This window comes from Rhincodon typus, chromosome 2, assembly GCF_021869965.1.
Source record: "Rhincodon typus isolate 14 chromosome 2, sRhiTyp1.1, whole genome shotgun sequence".
NCBI classification, from domain to species: Eukaryota; Metazoa; Chordata; class Chondrichthyes; order Orectolobiformes; family Rhincodontidae; genus Rhincodon; species Rhincodon typus.
This window is the reverse complement of record NC_063333.1, coordinates 69,362,894-69,387,530: the sequence shown is the minus strand read 5'-3', so window position 1 is coordinate 69,387,530 and position 24,637 is coordinate 69,362,894. Positions and strand designations below refer to the sequence as shown.

Genomic DNA, 24,637 nt, shown 5'->3' with positions numbered 1-24,637 from the left:
CCCCCTTTTCTGATGAAGGGTCTAGGCCCGAAACGTCAGCCTCTCTGCTCCTATGATGCTGCTTGGCCTGCTGTGTTCATCCAGCCCTGCACCTTGTTGTCTACAGTATTGTAGGTGTTACCTTTTCAATCCTCTGTACAGCAAAACATCTCTACTCTATACCCCACCTCCCTTACCAGAAAGGGCAATATTCAATTTGCCTTCCTAATTATCTGCTGTACCTGTATACTAACCTCTCCTATTTTGAGGTCACTTCTGTACAGCATATCGGGTCTGTCTCACCTGAAGTAATATTGTGCTTTTCCCGTCTTTCTGCCATTGTGAATGGCCTCACATTTTCTCACATTATATTCCAAGTGCCAAATTTTTTGCCTATTTAACCAATTTCCACAGACTATTTGTATTTATTTTGTTTTATTTGTTCATTAACTTGGCATCGCTGACAATGCCAGCATTTATTGCCCATCACTAATTGCCCTGGAGAAGATGGTTGTGAGCTGTGGTTTTGAACCAATGCAGTCCTTGGAGTGTAGGAACACTCCCACTGCTGGTGGAAGTGGAGTTCCAGGATATTGACCCAGCGACAGTGAAAGAACAGTGATATATTTCCACATTAGGATGATGTGTGTCTTGGAGGGAAACTTGTACATGGTGTGCTTCCCATGCACCTCTTGTCCTAGACAGAAGAGATTGCAGGTTTGGAAGGTGCTATTGAAAGAACCGTGGTAAGCTACCATCTTGTAATGGTATTGGCTACCACTAGCTTGTTTGAGTGGTGAAAGGAGTGGATGTCAAAGGTGATGGACAAAATGCTAATCAAGCAGGCAGCTGTGTCCTAGATGGTGTTGAGCTTCTTCACTGTTGGAGCTGCACCTATCCAGGCAACTGGGAGTGTGTTTCATCATACTCCTAACTTGGGCCTTGTAGATAATGGGCAGGCTTTGGGGAGATGGGAGGTGAGTTACTAGCTGCAGAATTTCTCTGACCTGTTCTTATAGTCACATTAACTCCATGGCTGGTTCATTTCAGTTTCTGGTCAGTGGTAATCCCCAGGAATGTTGATGGTTGGGGATTCAGTCATAGTAATGTCATTGGATCTAACTTGTGTAGCATGAATATTTTTGGCCACTTATCAGCCTAAGCCTGGATGATGATGTTATAAATTTATTTTCCACCTATCTTTGTATCATCCCGTTATGACTCTATAAGTAGGATATTTAGCCATGCAATAAATGTAGTGTAGAATCAGTAGAAGATACTCAAATGGATGGCACGTAGATTATACAGAAGAATAATAAAATTGATCCAGCATAGTAGGAGTCAATTTACTACATTATGCCCACGATGGCTGGCTGCGGGTCAGTTTGACTAGTCTCAGTCTCAGTCTCAGTAGATTTCCAGTGTTATTCAGTGCATTCGTTATAGCATTAAATATTAAGAAGGGAATCTAATAGAAGTGCTCTAAACTCTGAAAGATTTAAATTCTTGGGTACATCAATAATAAACAGGTGAGGGAGTATGTGAGGGGGATCAGAAAGATTGGTACTGGAAGCAGCAAAGCTGTAGAATGTATTATGAATAGTGGCAATTTAAATGGCCAACTTAATATTGGCATTTAAAAGTGAATTGGATAAATAAATAATTTGAAAACTTTTTTTAAAATTCTGCAAAATGATTAAAGTGAATAAACCCAATGCTGTTGAAATTTCTGTAAAATAAATCTTCAAAAAAGTTGTTGCCACACATCTCATCATGACCAAACATTTGTAGGTCTAATGATGTATTCAAACTTCAATTTGATATGCAGCTTCAAGTACGGTAAATTGCAAACAGGATGATAAATTGTCATTACTGCTAATAACGATGGTAATTCTACTGTGTTCTGCACCTGAATGTTTTGACAAGTCAGTCTCCCAGCTGACAATACTGAATCATAGTGCACTAATTATATGAATAATGGAATTCATACTCATCATTTCTGATCAGTTTATTATTTATGACCAAACTAGTTTCTTATTTACCTCCCTTAACTGCCTTTGTTTCAGACAATGCCATACCCTAACTGTTAAGCGGCTGCGGTGGAGACGATCTGTGGGAAGAGCAGGTTATGATGATGAGAATGACAGCAACTGGTTACAGCTAGCAAGTTGTAGCACTGATCACAGTATCAATATTTGCAATGTTAACAGATTATCCCTTTAATTTGAAATACAAGAATATTTATGTTACGATTTGCTGCATTTCTGATGGGGAAAACGCCATCAAAAATTGTAACAGTTTTCCAATTTCAGGAAAGTAATGTTAACTAACCAAAAGAAAATTGTACTATGATTGCAGAGAAACATTATTCTAGTATACAAAAGGCAGCAAATGTAGAACAAAAGCACAGCACAGAATTCTGGAGCTGTCGTGCTCCTAGCTTACAGGACTTATTTTAAGCCCATTAGTCAACAGCTTTGTGGAAGAGAACAATTGAAACAACATGGTACAATATTTCTTTCTGCAGTGTTGTGTCTGTTGTCAAGAAACTTAGCAATAACTGAAAAGTGTAAAGGAATACAATTTGTTTACAATAATGTATTAATGGAGGTTTACACTATTTATAAGAAAGTGAGTTGAGGTTTCTAATATGAAAGCCATGGTGAGTTTTGAAAAAGAATGACGTTCCACAATTTTGGTGTTCAAAATGGGATTTATAGCAATTTCCATTCAGTTTTTGCAAATTTTAACATCATCTCAACACAATCTGGATTATTTTCCTTCTTGTATTAGCTCTGTATATAGACAAACAGTCCTTTTCCCATTCTGTTAAAAGAAATGGCTCTCGGCATAATGTATTTAATTGAACCCAACATTACTCTATCAAGCTATTAATCCTGTTTCCAGCCTCAGACTGTCTTTTTACATTTCTGACAATAAATAAGAAATCTTGTTTCTGTAACTGTTACTGAAGAACCTTTTACATTCTGGACACTATTTATTAAAAACCAATGAAACTAGTTACTCCAGAAATGTTAACTGTTATGGAGCTCTTCAATCTGCAGTCTTCTAAATTTCACTCCTTGTGACATTTTCTTGCTAAAATGCAAGTGATCCATTTGCTATACAGCTCAATGGACAGATATCACATTGTTTCAGGTGCAGAAGAAATCAACTGCTGCTTCAAGATTTTGAATGTTGTTCTAATTCTTTTTTTAAAGCTTGGCTTTAAGTGTTTGTTGACTTTGCAAATGCACGTATCTTCATTTGTCTTTTCTACAGTGTGTTAATGGATATTCCCTGTGCTAGTCTGCCATAATATTATGTAATAATACTCCCTTGCACTGCCAGATGATGAAGCTAAGAATAGTAGCCTGTCTGAGCAAGTCAGACCTTAGAGAGGGAATAAAACGGGCTCCAGCTTTCCTTTATGATGTAGATTTTAATGTAAGAGCTTTTGAAGGGTGTTTGTTTCTTTTCTCTGACTTCCCAACAATTCATGCGCAGGCAAATGGGAAGCACAGGACAGTGCATCTTTTATAAAGGTGTGAAAAATGTCCATTGAAAACTGTGTTACAAATGTAATTTGCAAAGACTTTTATTATTCATCGAACAAATAATAATTCCTCAAATTGTTGCAGTACAGAAGTCAACAGCATCAATTAAATGGTTTCTCAACACAATTGGTGTCATCAGAGCCGGCACATTTCAAACACATTTTTCTAACTGTTTAACAGTTTATAGTGCAAATAATTAGACCTCCATCAACAGGTACTCGTTGTGGAGTTGTATTATATTGATTGCTATTTGTAGTCATCTACCAGCTCATTACACTGTAATAGGAGCACTCTCTGAGCTACAAGTAACAAAGTAACTTCTTCTGTTCAGATTTAAAATAAATTGCTGGGTTCAGTTCAAAATTACAGTTCTTGTTTCTACCCGAAAGGTGCAGGCTTTTGTACGCACAACCTTTCAGCGCTTTCTGGCTTCTCTTTAGGAACTTCCAAACCAGGTGTCATTTTGTTAAACTCATTCTCTGACTTATTTGTGTTAGTTCAGCTCTGTAAAATATATGGTAGGTTTGACATCTGATTATTTTCCTTCTTCCTCTGGAATCCAGAGGATCTATTGAGAGTTTTATCTTTGCAGCATAGTTAGGGGTGAGAAATTGGTCATGAGGACAATGCTGTGTTCTACAGTTTTTTTTTTACAGAGTGCTACATCACAAAATTATATTTCATAACAACAAAATTGATTTTATTGTGGTGTTATATTATCATTGAAGCATAATACATCATGATACAACCAGACCCCAGGCTAGGTTCCCCAATTTGTAGTGATTCCAGGCAGGTTACACAAACTGTTAAGCTCTTATGTGAGGAGGGATGAACTGGCTTCCTTTTTTGTTCACTTAGTTGGTTACAACAAGGTTAATTTAGAAAGGATCTCTTCTCAAATGGATACTTCCAGATTCAAAATAACTTGTGTTGTAATATGAGCTAATTTTAACAAAGATGGAGCAATTAATAAATGTGAGAAGGGTACAGAATGTAAAACAGTACTCGCAGAAATAAAGGGAGTCTGAAAAGATAAAAGTTTTTTTTTTAAATAAAGAATATAAAATCAGCCTCTGAAATGTTCTAATAAATGAATAATTGAATGTTGTGACCATTGTAGCAGAGGTTACTAATAGCGTTGACATTGGTAGACAAACAATCGATTCATGATGAACTGTTGGTACATGAACAATTCTGTAGTTCAGTTTTCTTTCAACTGGGGTTGAATTGGACTTGTGACACTCTGAGTGAGAGAGTGCCTTACCTGCAGCACAGGGGTAGCTCAGGGATAGTTCTTCGACTGTCACCAGCACAGCACATTAATGCTCAAAACCAGCCTAGCTTATGAGTATTTAGTCTCACTAATCCATTCCAGTAGAAGATAAAACTGAATTTTTCATTCTTACCCTTATGTATTCTTCAAAGAGAAAAGCACAAAACGGGTCTGTATTTTGGGATATAGCTTGCTGTTGGGCAGGGAGTCGTGGGTCTTTATTACCTTTCACAAGAGATCATAGTCCAGTCTGTTTTGAATTGCATGCTATTAACCCCTCACCCCCTTTGAAGGGCTACTATTTGAAGTTCCCTTCACATCTGTGTGATGGTCTGTGCGTCTCTCTTTCTTCAGATAGCTGCATAGTTTTCATTGCAGCCTTTTTTGACTGCGTCAACTGTTTTGTTTAAGGAAGAACATACCTTGGAATTAAAAGTTTAAAATGTCAATAGTACTTTGGCATTCTGAACTGTGATCAGCAAACAAACAATACTTGGCTTTCATTAGCCCTTTTTTCCTATAGAGTTGCTCTATAGAGGGCACAACATGAGCTGCAGTTTTGCAGCAAATATAGCAAGCCAACAGAGGGTGCTCCATGATCACATTTGGAGATACTGATGTGATATTTGACTCTGCTCAGAATAAAATACGTTCCTTTGCAAAAGAACTTGTAGGTGCTATTACAATGTTTAGTCCCACCATTCAGTAACCATCATGTATCATGTTTGTTGTACCTACCATAATGGCTGCTAATAGATTAAACACATTAAGATTGTTCCAACAAATTGCATGAGATATGTTTTACAACCATAAAAGTGATTTCAATAATTTGGGATGAAATTATTGTAATGTGCTCAGGTTTAACAGTCGGAGTTTATGACCTCCTCTTAGAGTATAGTTTATTACCTAGTAATCGCTCCAGTGTTTCAATCTCCAGTGTCTTTGCAAGTCTCAAATAGTGGTTTTGAGGAAATCACATGGATGATCCTTGCCTGTGTGATCTCCAGGAAACCTCTCGTTGGCAGAAGAATGTCAAGACATTGAGGCGCTTCTAAGTGGAATAGGTGAGCATAGTTTGAAAAGCACGCCTTCGAAAGAAATTGCTTAAAGCTATTTTATTTCCAATTTTTCAGACTGACATTAAATCATTTTTGTACACTTTTGATATAAGTGGCATCATTTGCTAAAATATATTTGCCATTCAAAAGATGCAACTTTCACTGTTCAAAGATCTTTGTTATTTATAAAATTTCAGACTTCCTTGGGGTAAAAAAAATGCCATATAAATTTTGTAACCTTTTCTTAATGTATCAGTTCTGGTACAAACTGGTCTTATTTTGAATTGTTTCAGAGTCTAACAAAGACTTTAACAAACTGACATTTCTATATCTTAGATTGTGTATACCCTGCAGAGGAATGATGTCACCACAGGGTTTCAGAATATATTTCTGATCAGCAGCCAGGCTGATCAACTAAATGTAAACAGATGGGAATGATCTGCAGAAACAGGCTAAATTTTGACTCTTAGCTCACAATGGATTGCATTTTTCTCTATTATTTTAAAAGTTCGTTAATTTTAAATGTAAAATAACTAATATGTGCTGTAAAGGAGATTCAGTGTTCAAAAGACTTGAGTATATTATCATTTTATAAGAGAAGAAAGCCAACTTGAAGTACCTATTAATAGCTCTTATGAAGTGCCATGTATACACCCTGCATTGTATCTGCTGGCAGAAATATTAGAGCAAATCAAAAGAGAATTAAAGCAGTTACAAATCAAGTGTGTGGATTTGATGAGAAAACTATTATTTTCCCCCATACCCTAATAGGAGATTAGATTTGTACGTGAAGTACCTGTAGATGCTTGGTGTCGAAAACCACGTAAATTGGTATTCTGGATGCAACAAAGCTTGAGTTGCAAACGAAATCAGGAGCAATCAGGATTGTAACTTCATTAAAGCAGAAAAGGTGTATCTGAGATGCACCTAATTCCCTCCCATGTGAACATTTTCAAAATTGTAATTAAAAATGCCAGTGAGCTAAATGTAGGTTTGTCAGCTCTGGTTGTTGGAGGGTGGATCTGACCATTTGACACTTGCAAATGTTATTACTTGTCTGACCCTATCTATTTCCTTGGCCTTTAGTTCTTCATGAGCGTAACACATCTGATCTGAGAGCCTCATTCATGCATTTGCTTGAATTTCATGTGTTAAAACCAACCACACAGTGATCATGCGAAAGGGGAGCACATGATCTTAAACTTAATTCAGTGCTAACATTCCTTAAACCATTTTATAGGCTTGGAATCAATAAAGGAGAGTTTACATGGAATGGTAGAAATTAGAAGGAACTATTTCAGTCTTTCTCGCCCACTGCCACCCACGACCAAATCTCCTGAACCTGTGTGCATGCTCACAAAGCACAAACCTTTGTTCCCTTCACCATTGTCCTGTGGAATTTTGTATTGCTTACCTTTCTGAAATCGCTGTCAGCCCCAAACGTTCCTCTCCCTATGACTTATAATATCAACACAGACCCTAACTTTCTGTTTTCTTATTTTAGGGGGTCAGGGTGGTTGGTGGTTTTGGGAATGCATGGTGCTTGGAGTGGCAGGCAGGAAGGTGAAGTTAAGACCACAATCACATCAGCAATGATCTTTTTGAATGAAGATGCAGGCCTAGGGCCAGAACAGCCACTTGCTTTTTCTGATGTTCCCTCTCCCAGTTTCATACTATCATAGTAATTTCTGGTGTCAGCTGATGATGTCATCATTTTGCAAATTTGGTAGGGCTAGTGGTATGGTAGGAAATGCTGAAATGGGAATTTTCAATTCATAGAATTGTCATAGTTAGCCCAAAACTGAAATTAGACATAAAATCCCTACAGTATGGAAGCAGGCCATTTGGCCCATTGACCAACCCTCTGAAGAGCTTTTCACCCAATCCCTGTAACCCTGCATTTCCTGTGGCTAATTCACTTAGCCCGCACATCCCTAGACTCTATGGACAATTTAGTATGGCCAATCTACCTTACCTGCGTATCTTTGGACTGCGAGAGGAAATTGGAGCACCTCGAGGAGCATGTGCAAACTTCATACAGACAGTCACCCAAATGTGGAATTGAACTTGGGTCTCTGGCACTGTGAGGCAACAGTGTCTTCTGAAATCAGATTTTGAAGAGGTGCTTCTTGGCTACATGACCAACTGACTCCTTGGGCCCCTGCCAAAGGAATGGGAGTCAGCCATTCAACCAGCTTGCAGCATCATTCAATTAGGTCATCGCTGACTATCCATCTCAGTGCCCCTTCCCTGCACTATTGCCATATCATTAGCCTTAAGAACGATATCGATTTAATGTTCTTGAATGTGCTCAATGATTGAACTTCCATGACCTTCTGGGTTAGAGAATTCCAAAGATCCATTACTGTCCTGTGAAGACATTCTTTCCCACCTTAGTATTCTGAGACCATGCCAAAGGAAACATCTTCACTGCATTTACTCTATCTATCCCTTTAAGTACTTTGTAGATTTCAATGAGGTCACTCCTGTGTATTAATTTCAGATTGTCAGGATGCTTTTGATAAGGTTCCCCAAAGAAAGATGTTTAGTAAAACTAAAGTAGAAGAGATGGAAGTAGTGTACTGGTGTATATTAAGGCAGAAAACAGAGTAGGAATAAACAGGTCATTCTTATATTGACAGGCATTGATTAATGGGGTACCAGAAGGATCACTACTTGAGCCTCAGCACTTCACAATACAATAAATGGTTAGATGTGGAGACTTATGTTTTTTTCCAATTTTAATATAATTTCAATGTAATTTTTCCAAATTTGCAGATGATACAAAGCTGAACAGGAATGTTTACCACAAGGAAGATGTAAAGTGGCTTCAGAAGCATTTGGGCAGTCATTACTATTGTGTTAACCTCACAGGCTTTTCAGTTTTCCAGGTCCTCATTGCAAGCCCACATGCCTACGACTCCCTACCTTCCCCCACCTTCCCATTTAGTTTCTACGAAGCCACCTGATGGGTCAGCTGTGGTCCAGCCTCTCGAGTGACCTGATCAGCCTGTGCCAGCCGAGACCAGACCCTGACTGGTGGCTGCACATGTCCGAGACTGACTACTCAGCCCACCCACCCCCTCCTGAGATGATATTGCCAACTGCTTGCTGCAGATGTTCGGCATGAACACTGTTGTCATGTGGACACAAATGTGACACTGGCATACTGACATACAACATGTTCACACCTTTGCCCAAGGACAACTGAGCTGCATGGGCAGCTGCCTGGTTCTGTGACTGTGCCAATTGGCACTGCAAGGCAAGTTATGTCTCTGAGCATGCCAGTAGGTGCAAGTTAAATACCCATTCTGAAGGCAATCAGCTCTGGTAGGCAGCCAGGTCCAAGCCGGTAACTGGACCCGATGCAGTGTGTACTGCTGGTTGTGGATGGGCCTTTTTCTCCAAGTCTGGGATTCCAGGATACATTGCAAGTGCATCATAGAGATGCCAGGTTGATAGCAAAGATTTACTGAGTATCAGACATCATTGTTCATGGAACAATTACATATGCACCTGGTGCCTGTTGATCCTGGCCTGGGCTGGAGTTTGCTAGTGGGCAACATGGAGGTTCAGTGGAAGTGGGCATGTGATCAAGTGCCTACTCTGGTTTTAATACCAGCTTTTCCCAAGGTAGGTGAGTTTGGCGAGGTCAGAAACAAAATATTAATGAGGTGAGTTGGGCTGTCAACAAGCCTAATAGGTGTTAATTTCAGCAAAAAAAAACTCAAACAAAAATAGAAATTGCTGGAAAAACTTAGCACGTCTGGCAGCATGTTTGGAGAGAACACAGTTAATGTTTTGGGTCCAGTAATCCTCCTTCGGATTGGTAACACGTCGTTGGCTGGCGAGAATCTCGTCACGCTGCTTCTGAAATAGTAAAGGTAGAACGATGTCTCGACATCAAGATGGACCTCACCAAACATCACATCCAAATCTGTGACACATCATTCAGACCCCCGTCAGATTCCACCCTCTGATTCTGTTGCTTTCCCCACAGTTGCTGTTTCTCCAGCACACGATTTTAATTTCAGATCTCCAGCATTTACAGTACTTTTCTTTCATAAGGATGTAAATGTGTTGGAAGCAGTTGAAAAAAAGGTTTACTAGACAATACTCTTTTACATCTTTTAAGGTAAGACTGGACAGGCGAGGCTTGTATCTGCTGGAGTTTAGAAGAGTAAGAAGCCTCTAAATTGAAATATATAAGATGCTGAGTGATGTTGACAGATTGGATGTGTAAAAAGATATTCCTTCGTGGGAGACTCTAGGACTAAGAAATCAGAGAGGGAGCAGACTGCAAAGTTCTCCCCTAACAAGGTGGCGAGCAGTGATAGCAGGAGCAGGCAGTCTGAGGTGGCCAGTGGTGAGAGTAGGACTAGGCAGCCTGAAGTGATGGTAGATTTTACCAGAAATGCCTCCCCGTCATGTAATTACAGTTAAGGTATAAAGTGCAGGGGATATGTATAATCACGTGGAAACCAGCAAAACCAGGGAAAAAAAAAAGTGGTGTTCTGCTGTTAGGAATAGTATGCCACAGAAAATATTTTGCCAGTGTGCAAATTTGACATCTATATTTAAGGAAGGATACACGTGCATTGGTGGTAGTCCAGCAAAGGTTTACTACATGGGTCCCTGAGCTGAGAGGGTCATCCTATGATGAGAGGCCAGCATTTCTGAAGAAGGGTCTAGGCCCGAAATGTCGGCCTTCATGCTCCTCTGATGCTGCTTGGCCTGCTGTGTTCATCCAGCTCTACACCTTGTTATCTATGTTATATGGTGTTTACAAGAATGAGAAATGATCTTATTGAAGTATTCAAGATTATGATGGGACTTGACTAGATAGATACTGGGCTGTTTTTTGCCCCTAGTGAGGAATCTAGAACAAAGGGGCACAGTTTTAGGGTGAAGTCGATCTTTTAGACCTGAAATCAGGAAAGTGTTCTACACTTAGGGTTGTGAACCTTCCAAGTTCTCCATCCCAGAGGGCTCTGGAGATGCCATTTTTCGATATAATTTAGGCTGAGCTAAACAGATGTTTGGTCTCAAATCACTTTGTTAAAATTATTTTTAGAATCCCTACAGTGTGGAAGCATGCCATTCAGCCCATTGAGTCCACACTGACACTCAAAAGAGCATCCCACCCAGACCCTGTAACCCTGCATCTCCATGGCTAATCCATCTACCTTGCGCATTCCTGGACACTGTTGACAATTTAGCATGGTAATCCACCTAACCTATACATCTTTGGACTGTGGGAAGAAACCCACGCAGACACGGGGAGAATGTGCAAACTCCACACACAGTTACCTGAGACTGGAATCGAACTCAGGTCTCTGGTGTTGTAAGGCAGTAGTGCTAACTATTGAGTCACCATGTCACTCAATACTGGGGAAGCAGATGTCCTCCCAAACCAAGTTTGTTAGGAACCATAACAATATCAAATTTGGATAATTAATTGTGAATGTTGAGGATCTTTCAATGTAATAATTCACTTGTTTGATAAGTGTAGGTATTTTTTTTCATGGAACTAGACCTATTTTTGTCAGAGGGAATATTATTCTTTGTGATCTAACTGTTTGAGTCAGGTTGTTGTAAGGAGCTCACAGTACGAAAGTAATCACTCCCCACAGCAGTCTTTGAGCAGTGCTGCAATATGTGAACCAGCAAGAACCCAGCATGCACCTTTCTTAGATCTGGAAGAGTCAGGTTATTCCACAGAACAGTACACAAAATCTTGAGTTTTTGTATTTTATTCATAAAAACAGATTTGCAACAATTTATTAAAAATTGATTCATGCAGTATAAGGGTACAAGAAACCTTCTGTCCATTTACAGTTTATCCTGGCAATTCCAGTCTAGTTTAAAGCATTTGTGCACGAATATGTTTTGGGAAATGCCATTGGGACACAGCCTTCTCCATAAATTTACCCTTTTTTGCTGCTGTATAAAAGAACAGAAACATTAAATAACTATATTACTTTGTGAGTCTTTGATAGTAGCAGGAAATAAAAATGTTTCCTTATGGGAAAGAACTACGGTATCATTAAGACAGAAATGTACTGCATGGTTTAAACCTAATAAACTGCACACAGTCAGTATTCACAGACAGTCACAGATACACACGCTCACCTCCAAGTCCAATACTTTTTTTTTTTTGTTTTTTCCTGCTATATTATAATAATATTTCTACAGAGAACTTGTGTATACATTATATACAGTAGTCAGTCCTCCTTCCATATGATGAACTGTCTTCAAAAATTAACCTGGTTAAAAGTTAAGGAGGCAGGGAAACACATTAACAGCCAGTATTTACCATTCAGAATACCAGAAAACAGCATTTTCTTCACAATGTTAATTAAAAGCTTATTATTACTGGTTTATCAGTGCATTGAGCATGCTCCTTTGACATTGATGAACACAGGACTGTGCAACATTGACAGAACTACAAATCTGGCTCAGGGAAGTGCAAACCCAAGCTTCAATGGAGCCTTTTGAACACAGACAGAATCTAAGTTCTGATATACAACCATTGACAGCTATGGTAGCAGTAAAGCACCAATTGCCCATTTAGATGCTTCTCCATGCCAGTCCAGGCAAGTGCCTGCTATATGTAGTCTATGAATGAGGGCTGAAGCCCACACTTGTCAGCCACCTCAACTGGGCACTATCCTTCTTGAAGGAGGTGTAAGTTAGCATCCTGTAGGGATCTAATTTAAATCCAAGATGATACATAGGAACAGGAGATAACACAAAGTCAGTTCACTGAGACATACTTGGAAATTCATACCAGAGCCAGGTAGTTTCAAAATCCTCCAAAATGATGCAACTGCTTGGTCTGTGAATTCAGCTCACTAAGGGAACCTAATGGAGTATAGTTGTCATAGGCATTGGGATTCTTCATATTTGTACCCAGATAATTCGGCAAAATACTGTCCTCACAGGAAGGATAGTCCCAGCTGGACAAATAACTGGAAACTTACCATAGTTCTATGTTCATAAACAGTTGGATGTTTAATGTCAACTTTGACAAAGTGCAGGTTCTAGCTTATTTTAAAAACCCCAGGAGTCCTGCTACACTTTTGGAGGTCCCTAAACCTTTGATGTTACTCACCTGCTTTGAAATTCTATGAGTGTAAGGAAATGGGGTGAGACACTAGAGGCACTAAATGTGTGCTGTATATCAGATGAACAGAAGCTACCTATGAGAACATATCTGACTTAGTTGGAGATTGTCAAGCAGAATGACAAGTTTCTGAACATTTCAGACACCTGTCAGCTGATGATAAAGGTCACAAGTTATGCAAAAGCTCAACTTGCACTTATTATATTTTTCTTCGTACACCTTGTATTTTAGCTTCAAAACAGATTTTTGTTTCATCTTTTTGTACTACCCAAACATATCACAACAACACAATAATTCCTTCTTCTTTGCTCAGGTTCAGCAGATTGGCTACTGATGACAATTGAGGGGGAAATGATGAAAACATTTTTTCACATGTGACAGCTCTTCATTTAGTCCTATGTGGTATTTTGACCGAGGACATAATGAATATGTACATAGAGTGAGATAGCCAAATAAAAATACAGAAAGGCATATAGGAAGACGGAGATGGAGAGTGACATACATCTATATCAAACCTGTTTAACTTTCACTATCTGTTCTTGAACCAAGGAAAACACATCATTTGTTTGATTCTTCTGTTCAATTAGGAACTGACTGCATCTACATGTCCAGCGGTAACGCTCGGGTTTTGACTTGATAAGCACACTCCAGTTTCGCTCTGTAGTATTAGAAATATACTCCAAACCAGAAATCATCAAATCATCTTGTGAGCAAGCTTTAACAAATCTTATCATAACAAAGGCTTAGGATGCAAGTAAGATGTACTATTTTTAACTGGCAACCTTCATTTTTATCAAAATGGTAGGAAAACCATTTCTACACCATTCTATATACTGTCCACTTACCATGTTCAAAAGACCCCTGTGACTTAACAGAATGTATCTTCCAAAACCAGGCTTATGTTTCTACAATAGAAATACATTTCTATAGTGGACATACGTTTTACAAAGTTTTATTCTTCATATCAACATTTGCCTGGGGGTTTTAGTACAAGATGTTTCATTTGTTTGTTCAGGTGCAGAAATAGTGAAAATATTTGCTTTTATGCTACAATTAAAATTTATATGCTGGATTTCGTTTAATGTGTGAACCATTATTATATATCAAATTTTGCATAGCAATTCAAATTTCTCCCTTTGTGATTGTGACATTAAAAAAAAAAATTGTGCAGTTTTGATAAACCTTCAGTCCCTGCTTCCTTAAGAAAACCTGTCATTCTTTCTGGGAAGGAAACGTACATCCAGTTTATGCAGAAACAAAAACTTCACAGATAAGGCTACAGGTCAGATTCAGGACATCTCCCCATGACCACACAAACTGGCTCAGGAACTCAGTAGTGTCTGTTTCAAATGCCTATTCTTCTGCGGTAGGGAGAGCGTGCGGTGTGTACGTAGCAAAGAACTAGGTGGAGGACACAGTCCAAACACTGAGTGCTCTTCAGTTCAGGCTACGAAACCTCTTCTTTACAGGCCGGAAACCATGACTCGAAATGATGGCTGCACATGTCTGTGCCGAGGGCTGGCATTCGGACTAACACACGGACTGGCACAACTAGCATCAACTCCACCTATTGATGGCAGATACGCATGATGAAGAATTGGTAGTTGCAAAGATAGTCTGCGTTGTATACTGTAAAGCAGAATAAAAAGTTACTAATCATTATTTGTTGACTATATGCTAAAATTTAGTAAGGGTGAGATCATTAACTATAAAGTCTGTTTGAGTACTGTTTCTATTAAGTCATTGGTGGTGAAACATGCTGGCTTGATCCTCTGAATATTCTTTGATTATTGTCTGCAGAGATAGATTATCAATAGGATCAATAACAGCAGAGATAAATTTTGTGTTTGCACACAGTGTTAGCGCATGTTTCCACTATTATAGGGATGGCATCTTTGTCTCTTCATTGAATTTATTTTCATTTGCTCTAATTACATTCCTCCCCTTTACTGCTACTTTAAATTGTTATCTATTCTCCCAGTGAAGTCACCTTTATTGCTTAGATTCTTGGTCACTCAGGTAAAATGCTACCTTGTCCTTTTCATTTTGGTACAAGAGCATTATTTAATTGAAGATGAATCCCACGCTTGTGGGAGACTTGTACACAAGTCATTTAAAATGCACTCTGAACATTTTTGGGCTGGCAGTAACTGAAAATTCCTGTCAGGAATTCAGCTTCAACCCAAAATGGGTGTTGGACTGGCTAAACCCTGAGTTGTGTTGATATCATGTTATCATTCTAGGTTTAGGCTTCATTGAAACACAGGTGGGAAACTTGCCAGCTCCTGCACTGAATTGACTGTCAGCTGATTGAGCACAGATCAGCACCAGAGCAAAGGGTTTTCTGAAGCCATAAACAACATTCTCACTTATCGTGGCCTCATACAAATTCTCTTAAAGCAAAATCAAGTTGGACATCCCTGTGCTATCCTTGGTGTGCAGGACTTTAGTCCTCTAGCCCCTAAAGAAGTTTTCAGGAGACTGTTAGATGCTATTAATATCCTTACCTGAATGTACTTTCTATTCATCACACTTCTTAGGCTAATGTTAGAAGGAGCATCAAGTTGGTTATAAAATAATTTTATTCTAATCTTGTAACACACTTTAAAGTATATACATTAATGGAAACGTTCTACCAGTGCTACCTTAATTCAAGTAAATGTGTCAGCATTCAGCAGCTCCAAAGTAGGGTTATCAAAAGTAACTACTTCCTCCTCAGTGTGGCTCTGATGCAACACATGAACCAGGGCATACTAAAGCATCTCAAAATGAAATCACAAACGTTGCAGTCATCACCTATCACAGAGGCAGAAAGAAAGGCTGGTCTGGTAGGAGATTTCGAGGTCATCAGTATACAGATTATCTCGTGGATGTCACTGAAATGGAACAGTTCCTTAATGTTATTGAAGCTGATAGGTCTGCTAATGAATGTGAGGTTTTGATCTGTTTCTTAGTTAGCAGAGTTAGGTAATAATATTTAATAGCCAAACCATCTTTGTCTAGCTATTTGAGTTCCTGTCAAGGTACAAAGATGTAGAAAAAGGCTTCACCGGTGATTTAGTCAGCAATTAAATAGTTGCAGTGCTGTTCATTGTTCTGAGTTAAATGTCACAGTATTGAGATATAGTTACAGTTGAGGACACATAGCTAAATGTATAATATGAGTGAATGATAAGCCAAATTACTTGACAAATAATAGAAGATGGCTTTTGGGAGACAGTCTTGATTTTAACATTAAAAACAATAATGATGGGGAAACTTGCTTCTGATTTCTGATGAGATACATGTTACATTACTTACTGTTCTGGAGAGTTGATATCTTCTATGACATCTTTGTTTGTTCTGGAAGGCTCCAGTGTGGTGCCCCAAGGCACCTGTGACCGCGAATCATGCTGGTTTTTCATTAGAGGCTTGTCACTATCTATAAAGAAATGTGATAATATGAATTTTGCACTCTGCAGGACTCCATCCTCACATGATTATGGAACGCAAATCAGAAAAAAATAAAATAACTCACCATCAGCGAAATGAAAAGGTAGAATGACTGTATATATGTGCCAGATCTTTGAAAGTGTAGGCAATTAGTCCCACTCCCCTATTTTTATTCTGTAGCCCTGCACTTTTTCCATTTCAAGGATTTCTTTTTCAAAGTTATTTTTGAATCCATTTCCACCAGCTTTTCAGGCAGCCTATGCTGGAACATAACAACTTATTGTGTAAAAAGTTTTTTTTCTTCATGTCACTTGCGATTGTTTTGCCAATTACTTTAAATTTGCGCCGTCTGGTTACCAAGCTTTCTGTCCCTTGAAACAGCTTACCTTGATTTACTTTATCAAAACTTTTCATGATTTTGAACACCACCAAACCTTCATTTAACCTTCTTTGCTCAAAGAAGAACAACTTCTATTTTTCTACATAACTGAAGATTCTGTACCATTCCACTAAATCTCTTCTGCAGCTTTGATAAGTCCTTGATGTTCTTTCTCATGTGCAGCGCCATGAGAAAGCTTATTTACTTATTTACTGGCACTGAATTAATGAATAGGAGTTGGAATAAATCGTTAGGAAGCTTCTAAATAATTTACATTCAAAATTATGAAGCATTGGGTTCATGGGGCAAATGTATTAGTAATGATAGTAATGGATTTGAAGATTTAAATGTCAGGAATTTCCAGTTAAATTTTAGCAAAGTTTCTACTGATCTTCAGTCAAACACTACATCAGCTGATCAGAATAGTACCTTCCAAGGAAATTCCTAGCAGAATTATTTTGTTAGTAATAAAACCAAACAGTTTATAAGAAGCTTCATGCTTTTTTATAACTGCCTCTTTCGATGTAGAATGGCTTATATCTGAGGTAATTACATTTCCAATACCAGAGAGGTAGAAAAGCTTGTCTCACAATTTAAAACTACTGATAAAGAAATGAGAAAGGAATAGGGCATGCAAAGCAATAGCCAGTCACAAAAGGGGAACACTGTCAAATGGGTGGGAATTTCCCATCTCCATTGCACATGAACAGGTGTGATACAGACATGCAAGATATGACCTCCCCCGATTAAAGGACTTACTATCCAATGAAATACAGAAGTGTGGAGATTAGAAGACAATGGTTTGCAAAGAGACAATTGAGGTAGCTGGAAGGAGTGCACAGGCTGTGCCCACATTCTTTGATACTTTGTGAGAGCAGAAAGGGCCAGGAGAGAATAGATCCAGGCTCCAGAAGTTATCCTCTCTAGCTATATACTCCCACTTCCTTCTAAGGGTTGTCTTTGAGCATCTCTTGCTGTCCTCTCCACCCATTGTGAAACTCATGTCTCTATCTTGCTGCCTATCTCCACCTGTAATAATACCTAAAGCCTGTAGCCATCACTCTGTAACTCTTTGTCTATCTGGGCATCCATTTCGCAATCATTTTCACTGTAGAAAGTTTATTTGTTTGCACTGGTTTTCTTTGAGATACAACCATGCCTTTGTGCAACTAGCAACACAACAGACCCTCTGCTCTGCATAAAGGCCGCAATCAGTTTGAAGCAGCAGAAATCAATGATAGAACTACTCAGGGCAATGCTATAAATATGCAGAAAAGGTGGGTACACAAAAATTGTGCCCCCAGCAGGACGATCTGTATTGACATGGGCAGCCACAAATCATGACCTTTCTGCCCAAACACAAGGTAAACCCAGTTTTAGCCCTATATGTTTTTGTATGTGTGTAATAGTGGCAAGGAAAATTAAAGTTTGAAAAAAACACAAAACTTCATATTATCATGACAAGATGATTTTGTCAACCTGGCTGTGCAATTATGATAGTGCTTGGTGGTGTGTACAATTTCCTGGTGCTAGCATATTCCCAGAGCCTCTCAGCTTCATTAATATTTAAACAACCTGTTGAAAATGCAGTTGTCTGGATGAGGATGAGACCTTGCAGCCCTTTGGAGTCAGTTCTTCCATTCATTATATTCATGCTCCCCATCTAATCCATGGAGACCAAAAATTTGTTCATCTTAGATTTGAATATTCTCAATGATAGAACAGCCACAAATGTCCGAGTAAAGAAATTTATCTCTAACTCAGTCCTAAATGATGGACCCCTTACCCAGTGGCTGTACCTCCGAATTCCAGATACTTTAGCAGGCAAATATCCTCTGTGCTTACCCCATCAAACTCTTTCAGAATCTTTTACGTTTCAAACAGGTCACTTCTTATTCGTCTCAACTCCACAGCATATAGGTCCTATCTGCCTATCCTCTTATCCAAGGAACCAATTTAATGAACCTTTTATGGGATGTGGCATGTGGCTGTTTCTGGCAAAATGCAGCATCTGTTTCCCACCCCGCATTGCCCTCTGAACTGAATGACTGCTAGATCATCACAGAAGGATGTTAAGAGTCAACCTTAAAGGCGGAAAGTGAAGAGGAGAGGCAGAGAAGTATAGGGAGAGTATTCCAGAGCTTTCAAACTGTGCAGCAAAAGGTGCAGCCATCACTAGGTAACAAATAGAAGTGGGCTGGCACTAGAGGCTAGCAATAGAGTAGTGCTGATATCCACAAGGCTGGGGGAGATTACAGAGACTGGGAAATGTGAGTCAATGGGAATTCTAAATTCATGATCAGAAGTCAATGTAGGTCAGACAGCACAGAGTTGAAATGTTAAGAGACAGGCAGAGTAATGGAATAGTTAAGTCCACAGGTAATGAAGAAATAAATGTGGGTTTTACCAGCAGATGAGTTGAGACAGCAGCAAAGTTGAATACTGTTACAACGAGAGAAATAAGTGGTCTCAGAAATGGAACAAATATGATGTTGGAAGCTCGTCGGGGAAAGAACTACTTCAACCCAGTTAAAGGGCAACGCCACTTCTCAGCAAGATGGCAGAAGTACCCAACTTTGTTGCTGTCTCCACTCATCTGCTGCTGAAACCTGCATTTATTTCTTTATTACCTGATGTACTAGTCCATCTCCTGCTGGTAGAAAGGAAGGGATCATCTGATGGAAAGCAAGTTAGGAGGCCTCATGATGCAGGCTTACTAGAGGGAAGCAGCAAAGGCTATTAGTGAGTGAAAATCAGTCTGAAAAACCTTCTTCACCACAAAAACCACATGCTGAAAGAGTTTCAGTGAGCTCACAGTATGAACCAAGAGGAGTCCAGGCTCCACTGTCAATATACATCCTTGTTATGAAAACTCACAGCTTTGAAGAGAAACTTTTCAGAACATGAAGCCACGTTTCTTATTGAAAGCTACCTACTGAAATGATTTCACCACTAAAAGTTTTCTACTCATCTTTTAGGGCACTTCTTTTAGGAATAAGACTCCCTTAAGCTCTCATCCTTGTGACAACCATAATTTCATATGGGACCAATGTCCATGACACCCACAGGCCCATAATGTTTTTGTTTTTCCATTCATAAACAATACAACTAATATGGCATAGCAATAAGTGAGGGGAAGAATAATATTGTATTAAACTCTAGATAACAGGAAGAAATGTTAAAAATAATAGTCAAATGGACAGAGAGTCTGTAGGAGAGGGGGAGCTGGGAAGAGGGCATCGATAAAAGTTAATCATGAATTGTCATATGTAGTTCCACTTTATGCATCTGTGTAATTTAGCACTGCCCTTTCACTCACCCACTGATTGAAAGCAAATGTCACAGTTTACAAACAGGAATAAAAAAGCCATTTCTAAGACACACAAATTCCCTCCTTCCTGGCCTTACAGAACTCCAGGTACCCTGCTCTGGAGTGTTACACGCAATCTGGATATCACACCTCAGAAAGATTATTCTGGCCTTGGAGAGGGTGCAGTGCAGATGCACCAGAATGATGCCAATGCCATATGGGTAATTTTTAAGTAGAGGTTCCTTGTATTTTCATTAATATAGGAGACTAAGCTGTTATCTAATTGATGCGCCTAAGATGATAAATGGACTTGATTTTGCAGAAAGAGAGCAATTGTGTGCTAGCCCCTAAAAATGAGAATGGCACTTACTCTTGGTCAATATTCCCACTACCACACAGGCGAGTCAGTGTGAGGAAGCACTGACTTCCTGTTCCAGAAGCCGCTGCTATGCGCGGACCTTAGAGATCACACAGCAGCAGAAAAAAACTAGAGGGAACATGGCTCATAGCAAGAACCTGCACACGGAGACTTTTAATATGGAGAGGCTGTTACACTGTGGTTTTGGATGATGAGCAAACACTCCCACTCTTACTGCCTGCCACATGTATATTAGATATACTTATAAACTGATAATCAACCAGTAAGGCCACATTATGTAGCCATTAAATCCTGAAGTGGGACTTAAACCGAGAGTTTCTGGCTCAGAGTGAGGGATGATACCGCTGCACCACAAGACCTTCCCAGAGAAATTATTTCCTGTGCAAGGGATGAGTCTAAACCAATGCAGTATAACCTTAAAATGGAATTGGATCATTCAGCAATGAGAAAGCATTCTTCACACAAGCTGGTGATGTCTCCTCTAGAAAGCTAATCAATTGAAAATTTCAAGAATGGAATTGATTGTTAGGTAAGGTTATTAATAATTATTGATTCAAGGTGGGTGAAGCAGTTAAGATACGGATCCACCATGCTCTAACTAAATGGTGGAACAGGATTCAGGGTTGTTCTGAATGTTTTGTTCCTCAGACCATAGGAAGCAGCCTGCAACTTCAGTGACTGTTCATCATTTCCTGATCCACAGCTGCTACTATAGCCTCAACAACATGAACCTGAGGTTTGGTTGTGCAGACATAGCACAGAGACAATCACAAGCAATGGCCCCAGTAAGTCACTGAGCGCTGGGGAAGAATTGGTGCAAGGTCACCATGCCTTCTTCATTGAGATACAGGTCTCTCCTGATGCAGTCTTTAAAATACAAATTAAAAAGCTGGATTTGTGCCTGAGATGAGTCAATAGCTGCTAAGTAAATCCCTCTGTTAACCTCCGTTTTGCCAAGGAAGATTGTCTGCTAATCATCACATTAACTGGAATCTTCCCAGCCCTGAGTAATGTGGACTTTCACGAGAAAGTTTAGAGAATCGTGCAAGATCGGCAGTGAGGAGCTTCCTGCTGATGACAGCAAAAATTCCCGTTTTTCAAGGAAGTGTTGGGCGGTGAGATAGGAATCTTGTTATTGAGCACTGAGAGGCCTACTTGCATGAATTAGAATTAGAATTAGCATATAATTAACATCCCCTTTGTTACGTCATCTCACTTTATTGATATGGACCATAGAATCTCTACAGTGTGGAAACAGGCCATTCAGCCCAACAAGTCCACACTGACCCTCCAAGGAGCATCCCACCCAGACCCAATCCCCCACCCTATCCCTGTAACCCTGCATTTCCCATGGCTAATGCACCTAACCTACACATCCCTGAACACTACGGGCAATTTAGTTTGGCAAATCCACCTAATATGCACATCTTTGGACAGTAGGAGGAAACTGGAACACCTGGTGGAAACCCATGCAGACATGGGAAGAAAGTGCAAACTCCACACAGTCAGTTGCCAGAGGTTGGAATTGAACCAAGGTCCTTGGCACTGTGAGGCAGCAGTGTTAACCACTGAGCCACCATGCCACCCCATTATACAAAGGAAAGGTTGAGAAGGAGAACCTTTCATGGCAACCTCAGCTGGTGGAGGAATTGAACCCAGGCTTTTGGTGACACTCTGCATCACCGACCAGCCACCCAGCCAACTGAGCTAAACTTGAAGAGCATTATGAACTTGATATGTGGTTTCTCATTCTCAAACCCGGTGCACTGAAACTAGACAGTAAGAATTCCTGATCTGAAAGACAGCGTGGTAACTTGGCAAATCCAACTTGCCAGTTTCCCTTCTGGATTTCAGTCAATATCAGTCAAAACCTTAGGACAGTAGCAAATGTGCACAACCTCCTGTTCAACAGAATGTCCAGGTCCTAATCAGCAAAGTGGGATGCCAATTACCCTTCATCTGATGTGTCTGTGGCAAACAAAAGAGACCATGTAGGCCAACTGTACACTTCCACTGCTTGACTAGCACACAATATTATGTTTAGGTCAATTTATAAATTATATATAGACCACGAGGTAGGCCAGGAATGATTTGTTACATCTCTTTACAGCTACACAGTCAGACTTAGATTGGCCCAAAGCTCCCATTCTGAATCACCTGACTCTCTTAAAGGGACAGCAAGCATCTCCAACTACATACATAACACACCGCTGGGCTTTAAAGATTGTGGCCAGAATCTTGGGAGGTCCCAGGAATGGCCAGTACTTCTGCCTGTGATAAGTAGGCAATGATCAGGGCACCATGGGGGTGGGGTGCACAGGTAATGAGGTGAGTTTGGGAAGCTAGCCCAAGAAATCTCACTAGAGCTTGAGAGAAATTCATCAATGTGACAGTCAATTTATGATAGGATTAAGCCTAATAATCCCAAACCTTACTGATAATGGTTAAAGATTTATACTTAAACTGATGGGAATAAAGATTCTTTAAAATGTTGGGAAAGATAATTAATTTCCTCTGTCAATACTTGTCAAGCTTTCCAAAGCAAAAACTAGAAGGAAATGTATTTGAATATTTGACCTAACACAGTTTAACTCCTTCTTCATACTGTCTTAATATTTTATTCGCTATTTCTTGTAAATCAGAGTTATAAGAACCTATGTAACTTCTACTTGTCCTGAACAGGTATCTCTATGTAATCCCTTCAGTAATGGAACACTATAAAATCTAGTCGCCCAGAAAAATCTAATCTATTTGGCTTTGATATTTCTTCAGTCCTGTTCTCAGGATCACATTCTCCACTGCACATCAGAGAACAACCAGAGCTAGAGTCCAGGCAAGGAAAACAAGAAATACAGATTCTGTACATTAGACTCCAGTCTTTCAGATAACTTGTCCAAGGTTACCTAAGTTAGTTTGGAAATTGTTAACTGCATAAAAAGAGTCTTTCAGGACAAATGTACTAAAATATTGTAATTTGCAGCAAAGATAATTTAAATTAATACCTATAATTTGCTGCCATACATCAAAAATTATTAAACAATGTCAAAAACCCACTGGCTGTGTCTCCTTTAAAGTGTTGCTGAATTTGCTAAGGGTATTATAAACAGATGCTCCTACCTTTTCCATCTGTGAAGTTCCGTATGCTCAGGATGTTATTGAGCTCTTGAATATGGTTTTGCTTAATGTACTGCGTCTTTTCAGGCGTGTCCTGTAACTGCATGGTAACCTCCTCCAGCTCTTTGTCAAGCTGTAAAGGGAAATACGCAACTTCAATGAATACAGTTTAGATTCAATTATGCCTATGCGAGTTGTTGTGACCTTTTCTAAACTAGAAGCAAACAGAGAGTTCTAAGCATCAGTTCCTCAAGGAATTTAATTGCAATGTACCATGTCCAAGTTGTAGATAAGAGTTGGAAATTTTTCTGTTCCCAGAGATCACCACAGATTCATGAACTCTACAAGTGGCTCTCATCATGTCCCGTGCATAGTTGAATAGCCCAGTGGAAACTAAATTATCATATTCAGTTGGACAATCACCAGAAGAAAACAAATATATAAAAGCATAGATAACAAGATGTAGAGCTGGATGAACACAGCAGACCAAGCAGCATCATTGGAGCAGGAAGGCTGACGTTTCGGGCCTAGACCCAAACAAGGACTTGCCCTTGAAAAATTGTATCAGTTACCATTAATATGCATTAAAGGTAAAAGTATTTGCAATCTGACAGTTTTGAAATGCTATATAACATATCTCCTGATTTATCTTGAAGTAATCTGGATGACCAAAGGAAAATTCGGAGAGAAACGTATAGTAAACACATTCAGAAACTGAAAACACTTCTTCCATTTGCTAAAAGATTGACTCATTTTCAGAATATGAAAATTCCTGCTTGAACGGCGATAGGGGCTACTTACTTGTCTAATTTAGTAACACAAATTTAAGAGATTAATTCTGGTTGGCATCTGGGTAGCCACTGCCTGCCTTGATTTTACTGGTAATCCTCATATTAACCTGTATAGATATTAATTATAATTTTTCTTTGAGTTTCCAAACAATTGCTCTTCTCTAGGATATTTACTGGAACTTCAGCTGTCTTTGTTTGAATTTTTTTTCCTTTATTCATTAATGGGATGAGGGCGTCAC

The 24,637-nt window shown here is 39.3% G+C and overlaps 2 protein-coding genes across 3 annotated transcripts in view; one reads left to right on the top strand and one right to left on the bottom strand.

Moving 5' to 3' along the window:
- elp2 (elongator acetyltransferase complex subunit 2) overlaps window positions 1-6,589 on the top strand; it is a 98,284-nt gene extending 91,695 nt beyond the window's left edge. For both annotated transcript variants that reach the window (XM_048611020.1, XM_048611015.1), the window contains one exon: window positions 2,046-6,589. In XM_048611020.1, coding sequence (XP_048466977.1) covers window positions 2,046-2,202 — 157 coding nt within the window. In that variant the 3' untranslated portion in view covers window positions 2,203-6,589. The remainder of the gene's footprint in view (window positions 1-2,045) is intronic.
- A 5,105-nt stretch (window positions 6,590-11,694) lies between these two features.
- The window catches only part of gabbr2 (gamma-aminobutyric acid (GABA) B receptor, 2), an 877,108-nt gene continuing 864,165 nt past the window's right edge, over window positions 11,695-24,637 (bottom strand). The window contains 3 exon segments of the mRNA XM_048608319.1: window positions 11,695-14,622; window positions 16,294-16,414; window positions 23,611-23,740. Coding sequence (XP_048464276.1) covers window positions 14,457-14,622; window positions 16,294-16,414; window positions 23,611-23,740 — 417 coding nt within the window. The 3' untranslated portion in view covers window positions 11,695-14,456.